This window comes from Camellia sinensis, chromosome 13, assembly GCF_055761805.1.
Source record: "Camellia sinensis isolate YWXY chromosome 13, ASM5576180v1, whole genome shotgun sequence".
Taxonomy (NCBI): domain Eukaryota; kingdom Viridiplantae; phylum Streptophyta; class Magnoliopsida; order Ericales; family Theaceae; genus Camellia; species Camellia sinensis.
Window position 1 is genome coordinate 79,826,497 of NC_138973.1, and position 11,583 is coordinate 79,838,079.

The 11,583-nt window shown below is 33.9% G+C and overlaps 1 protein-coding gene across 1 annotated transcript; it reads left to right on the top strand.

The window, feature by feature from the left end:
- The first annotated feature begins 8,668 nt into the window (after positions 1-8,668).
- Positions 8,669-10,020, top strand: LOC145805509 (uncharacterized). The gene is made up of 2 exons (XM_082900660.1): positions 8,669-9,096; positions 9,711-10,020. The coding sequence occupies exons 1-2, from the start codon at positions 8,669-8,671 to the stop codon at positions 10,018-10,020; spliced, it is 738 nt and encodes a 245-aa protein (XP_082756786.1).
- Positions 10,021-11,583: the final 1,563 nt, after the last annotated feature.

Here is an 11,583-nt window from a genome sequence, read left to right on the forward strand (position 1 = left end):
TGACATTTATATATATATATATATATATATTTAAGTTTTAGACGAATAAGTATATTTTTAGACAGATGATTGTAAATATAATGTATTCCCTATGTGGAATCTGCCAATGTGATAATTAGCAAGTTGAAATGAATAGACTGATTCCATTTACATATTGGATTTATCATCTTTATTTCCATATTAGTGCCGCTTCTGATTAATGGAACCCTCAGAATCAGAAATGAACCGGTTCTAAAGCGATCAAAAAAGACCATTCTATCTACATCATCAAAAAAGAAGCATTGCAAAAGGGACTTGAGCCATGTGCTACTATGCATTTAAAATCACATAAATCAAACACAAATAGTGAGATAAAATATTACATGTAGAAAAATCCTTAAATGTCATGCAATTGTTATCTAAAAATAATACAACTATAGAATTAATTATAGAACCTCAAACGTTTCTTGAGTAGGGCTTCATCTAAGTCCTAAGGGTAAGAAGATTAGATACATATGATTGTAGAAATTGTCATACTCTCCTGGAAGAGACCTTGGAAAAAAAAAAATTCTCTACACACTCTCCTTCACTTCTTCTCCCCATTTGATCAACCCAACCTTTCTATTTATAGAGAAAATACATGTACAAATTCATTCCTCTTCAAATGTTTAAGGACTAGTGTATACCCGTGCCTGAAGGCACAGTGTAAATAAAAATAAGTGAACAAAAAGAAAAAAACAATAAAATAAACAGGGAGGAAAATAAAAAAAAATAAAAAATAAAGGAGGGGGGGAGAAAAGGAAAAAATAAAAAGAAAAAGAGGAAGGTGGGATCATAGGATCATTCATGGGATTATTCATAGGATCATGGGAGGGTGGGTCAGAAAAAGAAATTACAAATACCATGTTATCAGATTTGTTCTTCAATTGAGCTAACGAGGGGTGGGAAAGTATCCACCAAATCTGCCAAAATCGAACGACCTAATCCAAGCTGCCATAGAATAGATGGTTTCAATAGTCTGAGTGAACAAATGCGGATGCATTTTTTTTCAGTTCACCTAAGTTTGGATGGATGGTGGTTGGGAAGCCATGCAACCCAATCCGATTCACTGATACTTCTAAGAAAATGAAGTTAGTCTTTTATTCTTTGTGTAAAAAAAAAAAAAAAAGCAAAATATGAAAGTTGGACCTTTTTTTTATTATAAAAAATTTTAAGCGCAAAATAGTAAAGATTTATTTAAAAATAGTTTGAAACCCCTCCTCTAAATAAAAAAACAGTAAAGCCCAAACTGCCAAACCAATCCACTTCTACCCACCAACATGCATGGCTTGATCAATCTGCATCCGCTAACTAAGCGGACGGATTCAGATTAATTTTTCCCAATCCGTCTAAGTTCGAACAGATGGCGAATAAGAAGCCATCCAACCCAACCCCATTTGCGAGCACCCCTAGAGCTAACAGAAAATATAAAATAAACCAAGTACTCTGTACTACCAAAATGAAATTATCATACTACTCTCATTTTCATCTATGCTCCACCAATGTTTCTTTATACATCACCACAATATTCTCTAACCCTTCTCGATAACACACAAAATGTTTGTAGACAATAATGATGGTGGTGCTGATCAAGAGTGGAAGATCATGGTTCGAATGTTGGGCAAAGTAGTGTTACAAAAAAAAGGAGGAAAATAAAGTGTTATAACATTACAAAGGTCTTTTTTTTTTTTTTTGGGAGAGGGGGGTGAATACTTTTTACAAAGGTTAATATATGTAATTTTGGAAGAAAAAAAAAATTGGTTGCAGAAATGATTAAGGAAGGTGGGATAGGAAAAAAAAAAAAGAGAAAAAAAAGAAAGGAAAATAAAGTGTTATAACATTACAAATGTTTTTTTTTTTTTTTTTTTTTTTTTGGGTGAATACTTTACAAAGGCTAATATATGTATTTTTGGAAGAAAAAAAAGTTTTGTTGCTTACATCATACATTCCGTGAGTTTTACTTAACAGTTGATTAATGGAAAAATGTCATTTGTTTTATGATTAGAAACATCAAGGGTTAAGATATAATTTTCCAAACATGAGGGGGAGAAAAAAATTATGCTTGTAATAAACTTCAAAAGGTGTATTTATAATAGGAAAAAAAATAGAAAATTGGTATTAAAAAAAATTACAAAAAACTGATAAATATTAATAATTAAATTATAAACTTTTTCTCATGTAATAATTTTGAAAAACATCCCTTGAATGATAATTTCCCCTTTATAATATCCTCTGAAAAAATATTAAAACATTTCTGTAAAATCTAATCCACTTTAAGACTATAAACAAAACAACCAACATAGCATGTTTCAAAATCCAATCCATTCATAACACTATAAATAAACAAACAAACAAACAAAAAAGAACAAAACACATAGGTGGCGTTTGGTAACACTTAGGTTTTTAGTTTATATTTACAAAAATTTTAAAAACTAAAATAAAAACTTGTTTGGTAAATTTTTGATTTATAAATCAGTGGTCTCAGTTTATAAATTTGGCCAAAAAATGTAAACTAAAAAAATGAGTTTACGTTTTGAGTTTTTAATTTTTTTTTTTTTACCACCCCACACTAGCCACCACCCGCCACCATTTTTCACCACCGTCTTCCGCCACCACCACCCACCCCTCACCACCACCTGCCACCACCACTCACCACCCACCTGCCACCGCCACTCACCTGCCACCCACTCACTACCACCACCCATCCCCCGCCACCACCACCACCACCACCACCACTACCCACCTGCCACCCACTCGCCACCACCCCCCACCCCCCCCACCACCACCACCACCCACCTGCTACCACCTAGCACCCTTCATTACCATCCACCCGCTCGCCACCACCACCCGCCACCCACCTACTACCACCACTCGCCACCACCACCCACCCCCGCCACCACTACTACCATCACCCACCACCCACCCGCCACTACCATCCACCCGCCCGCCACCCCCACCCGCTACCTACCCGCCTCCACCACTCACCACCTACCTGCCACCACCATCCACCACCGCTACCACCGCCACCACCACCACCACCCACCACCCACCACCTGCCACCGTCACCCACCACCCGCCACCGTCACCACCCGCCATTTACCACGCACCTCCCACAGCCATCCACCCACCCACCACCACCACTCTACCCGCCACCACCCGCCACCACCCACCACCACCCATCTGCCACCACCATTCACCCACCCGTCACCACTTTTCATCACCGTCTTCCACCGCCACCACCCGCCACTTGCTACCATTTTCCACTACCGTCTTCTGCCACCATCACCCACCACCTGCCACCATTTTCTACCACCGTCTTTCGCCATCACCACCCGCAATCATTTTCCACCACCGTCTTCCGCCGCCACTACTCGTCACCACCTGCCACCACTTATCATTTCTCACTCTTTTTATATTTTTAAATTTTTTTCAACATTTTGTCTAAACCAAACGCGTTTGTAGTTTATGTTTTTCTAAAAATAAACAAAAACCAGTTTATAAATTTTTTGTAAATATAAACTGAAAACGTAAACGTTACCAAACAGGAGTAACTTTTTTCAAAATCAAATCCATTCAAATATGAGCTATTGCAATCCCAAATTAATGAAACCCAGTATTGTTTTCATCACCTTATTGCAAGGTTAGTTTCACACACATTAAACATGATGTTCAAAATAATCAATTTCTGAATTACATATTTGAATGATTAAAAATTGATTTGGGATTCTTCATTCAAATATCATTCACACACATTAAACATCATTCACATACATTAAACAACAACAATGTCAGAAATGGGAGAAACATAGAAAGGGGGAGACAGAGAAAGAGAAAGAGATAGACAGAGACAGAGATAGACAGATATGACCTATTGCAATCCCAAATTAATGAAACCCAGTATTGTTTTCATCACCTTATTGCAAGGTTAGTTTCACACACATTAAACATGATGTTTGAAAGTTTTAATCAATTTCCGAATTACATATTTGAATGATTAAAAATTGATTTGGGATTCTTCATTCAAATATCATTCACACACATTAAACATCATTCACACTAGGGGTGGGCGCGGGTCGGTTGCCGCTATAGAATCTCCAATCCGCCATCCGTCCGCTAGATTGGCGGATTGGAGAAAATCAATATGCATCCGTCCGCCAATCCGACGGATGTGGATTGAGCGGCTTGGCGGTTTGGAGGATGGATGCGAATCGGTTTGGCAGTTTAAGATTTTATAAATTTTCAACATAATTCAACATGTGCACTTCCTCAAAAAAAAAAAAAAAAAAAAAAAAAAAAAGAAGAAGAAGAAGAAGAAGAAGAAGAAGAAGAAAGTATTACAGTCAATGACTTAAAAACCATTACAATCACTGTATGTCTCATCCAAAAAAAGAAAGTTTAAAACTTTAGAATATCACAATTACTGCATAGCTCATCCACATATTACAATCACAACATGATTCATCCACATAAAGTATTACAATCTATGGTTCTTAAAATATAATAACAATTCAAACCACCAAAATCATGAACAAGGCAGTAGTAGAGATTGTATGTTTTTGTATTGTTTTGTTTATATATGTTATTGAAAACAAAAACCAACCAGCATATATCATATTTTCTATTTATTATTTTTAGAGTTAAATTTAAAAACCAAAAAATATAGATAAATAATACATTTATTTTTTTCAATTCAAAAAATATATTCAAGTTGTAAACTTTTTTTCAACAAAATATTTAAACTCTTTTTCAATTGAAAACACAAACAAAATATTTAAACAAATTGAAAACATAAAGTCTTATAAATTATTAGGGGTGCTCGCGGTTTGGCGGTTCGGTTGCGGCCAAAAGAATCTCAAATCTGCCATCCATCCGCCAAATTGGTGGATTGGAGAAAATCAATCCGCAACTGTCCACTCGTCATCACGTATCCATCCAAAATGCGGCGGATCGGATCGGTTCGATCGGTTTTGACGGTTCGGTATATCCGTTGCTCACCCCTAATTCACACACATTAAACAGCAACAATGTCATAAATGGGGGAAACACAGAAAGGGGGAGACAGAGAGAGAGAAAGAGATGGAGAGAGACAGAGACAGAGACAGACAGATTCATAGATAAACTGTGTCAGAGAGCTCGAGCGAGAGAGCGAGAGACGCATAAACGGACTGAGAAGTAGAGCGCGCGCGCGAGAGAGAGAGAGAGAGAGAGAGAGAGAGAGAGAGAGAACTTGTGATTCAAGGGCTGCGACGGTGGTGATTGGCGCCGATGGCGGTGGCTCGCAATGTCGTCCGTACAGTAGAATACGGTGAGGGGGGCTGAGTTCTGTGAGATTTGATGAGGTGTGTGTGATACATTGTTGTTCACTTGTGTGTGATATTGTTGCCTATAGATCAACGCACGCACATCAATTGATGAAGTAGCGCGAGTTGAAATTTCAACCTTTGTCGACCAATTTTTAACTTAGTCGGGAAAGTAATGAATTATCACTCAATAGCGACGAAATTTTTGGTCGCTAAAAGTCCTATTTTGTGACTAAGTACTATTTTAGTTGGGAAAAAGAAATATTACAGATTAATTTTTTTTTTAAGGCTAAATTGTACACTAACAGTGACTAATATCCTATTTAGTCGCTGAAAAATTTAATTTTTGCAGACAAAATTTAAATTTAGTCGCCAATTACAAATATTTATCGACTAAAATATTTTAGTAGGTAAATGTTGAACCAATGCCGACCAAATTAAATTTTAGTCGCCAAAAATTATACTTTTGGCGACTAAAAATGTTTTAGTTGCCAAAATTAATCGGCAAAGGTGCATTTTCTTGTAGTGTTTCTACATAAAGATTCATTTGTATACCATTTGAAGAAAAAAAAAAAAAAAAAGTTTTCACAACAATTGTTTATTGTATGTGTTTAATAGAATTTTAAATTAGCCAAACGCCATCATGGGATTGATTTCATTTTGGTAGGTACGGTCCTTTAAAATATGAATTACAAATACATATGCATAAACTTTTAAAGAATGATAGACTAACAAATATGTAGGTAGAGAAAATTGAACTTTTAACCTTTTAATTGAGTGCAAAGAAGACTTTAACTTCGTTGGTTTATCAAATTTTTTTATTTTTGTTTTTTTAGTCTGGTTGTGTATTTTTATAAGGTCGGTCGAAACAACCATTTATATAAAAGAAAATAAAATTTTTAAATCTTAGTAGTCACATAATTAGACCATAAAATAATATAAAAAATATAAGTAAATAATAAATGTAATTTTAAAAATATCTCATTTATTCTTTAGCAAATGATGTGAATAATGAATGGTGTAAGACCAGTTCTTCTTCCTTATCAAGACCTAATAATCAAAATACTGAGAAAGTTTTTATGTATGGATGGACAATCAAAGTGCGACCCAATCTTGGTAATCTGCATTAAATACGTAAAGGTAATGGTCCCATTTTTAAAGACAGAGCTCGTGAATCTGAGGGAGGATGACCCATCTTCTACTTCTTCAATGGTGCCTAAAAAGATCTTTTTATTTAGGGTTATACGCATGTGAACAGACCTAATTCTTATCATAAGTCAACCCCAAAATAGTACTACTTCTCATGCCCTTCTGTATCCCCTCTTTTGATTTTTTGCTTTAGATTCCAACTCTACCCGCTCATCCCTCTGCCATAGTTTTTCCCACTTTTGAGCAATTCCACAAAAAAATTAACGAGAATAAAAAATTCATGAAACAGGTTTTTTTTGGGAGGCAAAAAATAAGATATTAGCGGGTTACTATCGCAAGGGATGATTACATGGATCGTACCTAATTAACATCATTGAGTTAGCAACCGCTGATAGGGGCAGAGGGACATTGGGCTCAGGGGGGTCACGTGCCCCCTGACTTTTGAAATTATTTTTTATTTTTATTTTATTTTAATTTTAAGTGTGGTCTGTCTTTTACACACAGATTGTGCCCCTCTTAATACACAATTTCAAACCCACTAACCCACTGACACACACACCATGACACACACACCACACGCACGACGCACCCACATTTGTATATATATATATATATATATTTTGGAATCTCAATCCCAATCAAATACTGATACACAACTTTTTTTTAGGTGAGTGCACACAACTTCAATTACAACAAAGTTAAAATTTTAAAACCCTATAAGTGTATGAAATTTTTTATTTTTTTATTTATTCACAGTACTTGTGAAGTATTTTCGTATTTTTTTTGTCTTCTTTGTCTCCCTTTGTTGCTTTGCAATTTTTCGACTCGCGATTCACCAAATTAGGATCGCACAACACAATTTGGGACCACACTACAACCTTAGTGTCTTCTCTTTATTGTTTATAGGTAACTTTATTTATTTATTTTTTTACTTTTAAATAAAAATTATGAGTATTAATTTATAATTATTTGTTAAGTTTTGATTTGTAAAATTTTTTTATTTGTTATTATTTATGTTAAAATAAGAGATTTTGTTATGTTAAAATTATGAATCTTAATTGGTGGTGATTTATATTAAAATTTGGGATTTTGATTTGTTGTTGTTTGTGCTAAAATTAGGGATTTAATTTGTGCTAAAATTAAAAATATTAATATGCAGTGATTAATATTTAAATTAGGGATTTTGATTTGTTGTGATTTGTGCTAATTTAAATTTTTTGATTTGTATTAAAATTGAAGATTTTGATTTGTGAGGGGTTTGAGATTTTGATTATGAATTTTTATTTTGATTTTTAGTTTTTTCAAACAGTCATGGAGAAATATTGAAAAAAAAAAAAAATCAAAGTTAGAATCATCTCTTTCTCAAGAAAAAGATGAAAACTATTCTTCCGCAAAACAAAGTCGCATAGAAATCAACTTAGTAAACCTTCCTACAGATTCAGGACTACGGCCTCGGGTTATGGACTATAATGCTAATGATCGAGACCGAATTCGTAGGGCATATCTACAAAAAGGTCCTTGTCAACCTCGTGATCATAATTTTCCACAAAAATCATTTGGACAAAAACTTCGGCGATTTAATCAGACTTGGTTTAGTGAATTTCCTAATCGGTTGGAGTATAGTGTAGCAAAAGATGTAGCATTTTGTTTATGTTGTTATCTTTTCAAACTCGATATCGGAGATTAAGCTGGTGGTGATTCTTTTGTTGGTGAGGATTTCTCAAATTGGAAGAAAAAAGAAAAAATTCAGACTCATGTTGGAGGTCCCAATAGTACTCAAAATAAAGTTTCGAGTAACTGTCAAGACTTGTTAAACCAAAACAACAAATTGAAACGATTTTTTCAAATAATCTGATCAATCACGAATTGAGTATTGATCCCGTTTGAATTCGTCGGTTGATTGTGTTAAATTTCTTCTAAGACAAGGACTTGCGTTTCGTGGACATGATGATAATGAAAATTCAAGTAACCAAGGAAATTTTCGTGAACTTCTCAAGTTTCTTGCTGATCATAATGAAGATGTCAAAGTGGTTGCATTGAACAATGCCCCACAAAATCTCAAGTTGACATCTCCTGATATTTAAAAAGACATTGTAAATGTGGCCGTATTTGACACTAACAATGTGATTATTAGAGATCTTGGGGATACACTTTTTTCTATTTTGATTGATGAAGCCCATGACATATCAATCAAGAAGCGAATGGCAGTTGTTATACGATATGTTGACAAAAGAGGCCAAGTGATTGAACGCTTTTTGGGTATTGAGCATATTGCTAATACGAATGCTCTCTCACTTAAACAAGCAATGGAAAATTTATTCTCCAAACTTGGATTGAGTATTTCTAGATTGCAAGGTCAAGGATGTAATATGCAAGGTGAGTTCAATGGTCTTAAAACACTTATACTGAAAGAGAATCCTTGTGCATATTATGTTCATTGTTTTGCTCATCAATTGCAATTGGCACTTGTAGCCGTGGCAAAGAATCATAGTCAAATTGCTTTACTTTTCACTTTGGTTTCTAATGTGGTGAATGTTATTGGAGCATCATGTAAACGCCAAGATATTGTTAGGGAGAAGCAAGCTGCAAAAATTGCTGAGGCACTTAATACTGGAGAGCTATCTAGTGGGTAAGGCTTAAATCAAGAAACTAATCTTAAATGTGCTGGTGATACACGTTGGGGTTCACACTATGGTACTTTAGTGAGCTTGGCTAGTATGTTTTCAACAGTGATTGATGTGCTTGAAATGATTTCAGAGAATGGTTCAAATTTAGAACAACAAGCAAAAACAAATGTATTGTTGGACTCAATTCAATCATTTGAGTTTGTATTCAACCTTCATTTGATGAAAACGATATTGGCTATTACAAGTGAGTTATAGCAAGCACTACAAAGGAAAGATCAAGATATTGTTAATACTATGAATTTAGTTCAAATTTCTAAAGTACGACTCCAAAAGATGAGAGAGAGTGAATGGACATCTTTACTTGATGATATTTTGTCTTTTTGTGAAAAGTATGAAATTGATGTTCCCCAAATGAAAGGTATGTTTGTATCTCGAGGGAGAAAAAGACGCAATTCTCAAGAAATTACAAACTTACATCACTATCGTGCTGAGTTATTCTATACTGTTTTGGATATGCAAATTCAAGAACTAAATGCTCATTTCACTGAGTCGAACACTGAGTTGTTAATTTTGTGGCATGTTTGAATCCATCTAACTCTTTCTCTAGTTTTGACAGGAAAAAGTTAATTCATCTTGCTGGATTTTATCCCAAAGAATTTTCTTCAGTGGAGCTCATGGTACTTAATAATCAACTTGATACATATATTACTGACATGCTATCCAATAGTGAGTTCTCAATGTTGAATGGAATTGCCGATCTTGCTAAGAAAATGGCAGAGATTGGAAGAGACAAAGTATATCCATTGGTGTATTTGCTCTGGACTTTAGCATTAATCTTACCTGTTGCAACTGCTACTGTTGAGAATGTATTTTCAGCTATGAATATTGTAAAGAATCGGTTGCGGAACCGAATGGATGATAAATGAATGAATGATAGGTTGGTTGTCTACATTGAGAGAGATATTTTTGATGACATTGACAATGATACTATTATGGAAAGATTTCAAAAGATGAAAACTCATCGGGATCAATTGTAAAAGTTTAAAATTTAAAACTTTTTGTAATGGATATTAATTTTTAATGTTTAACATTAGTTCAAAAAATTGTTATTATGTTATTGTTATTAATTGGGGAAGAAAAATTTTGAGATTGTAATTAATAGGTGTCCCCTATATTAAATTCCTGCCTCTGCCACTAACCGCTGATCGGGTTGCACTAATAATTTATTATTTTGCATATCTGGAACAGTGCGACTCATATATCTCTTTTAAATTCTTAATCAATTAGTATGAGGCAAATCCACCCTCCATAATATCAAAACTCATAATATTCTTCAACGTAATACCCCAATTATTTTGTTCCAATCTTTCTCTATTAAGTACTTTATAAATTCGAAAGTATGAATGCATTATGCATCCGCATAAATTCAAATTTTCAATTATTAGATTTCTAATTTTTGCCACTGAGGGAGTTGTGCGATACATTTGGGAGGAGTGACTCTTTGGAGACGCTACAAACAGTAAAGAAGAGATTGGTCCAGTTGTTTTGGGCGTTGAAAATTGGGTCAAAATTTTAACATAGCATCATTAGAATGGGCAATATGTGTTTTCATAAATTTGTTAGATATGTTTTATCTATAGACAATTTCCAAGCTTGGATGGAGAATACTTCGGCCTATTTTGGGAAGTGGGTTATAAACCACTTCCCAGATTATAACCCACTTCATCTCTCACAGAAAAACTGTTTCACCAAAAAACTGATTATAATCATCTTCTCAAAATAGCCCTTCATCTTGGGTTGTGTCTTTTCTTTCTGCTGATGTAGCTGCAATTTCTTTTTAATGCTACAAGTTTTTCCTATAAAAAATATTAAATTTAAAATATAAATTTTGATTAACCAAAGGTCCACACCATACCATTGTTCCATTTGTGGAATATATTAAGTAGTTGGGGAGCTTCTCAAGTTTGCCAATGAATGCATTGACAAAATTTTACTTTAATTAGCAGATAAAGTAATTATTTATTTATTTTTTGTTAATAAGAGATATAGCTATTTTAAAATTTTGAAATATATGATTGTGAATATGTAATTCACTAATATGATAGTAAAATTCTATTTTGGAAAACATACTAACCCGTTGGCCTACTCCAACAAGCAATCATGACCAAGAGAAAACGAAAACTGGCTTCGTTTGAAAAGTAGATTGACTTTTTGACTTTTTAATTTTTTTGACTATTTTAGCCTAGGGCTAAAAAGCCTGATTTGAGAAGGATTTTTTGTTTTTTTAAATTTTTTTATTTTTTTGTGAGAAAAAAAATATAATGATTATGAGTTAAATGTGATGTTTTGTCTTATTAGATTAAAAAATTTATTTTATTTTTTGTAATTATTTTAGCCAAAAGAACCCCAAAACCTACTTCCTAAACATAAAAATAATTTTAGAAGTTTGCAATTTTTTTACCAAAGTGGTAAGTTTTAAATATATTTTC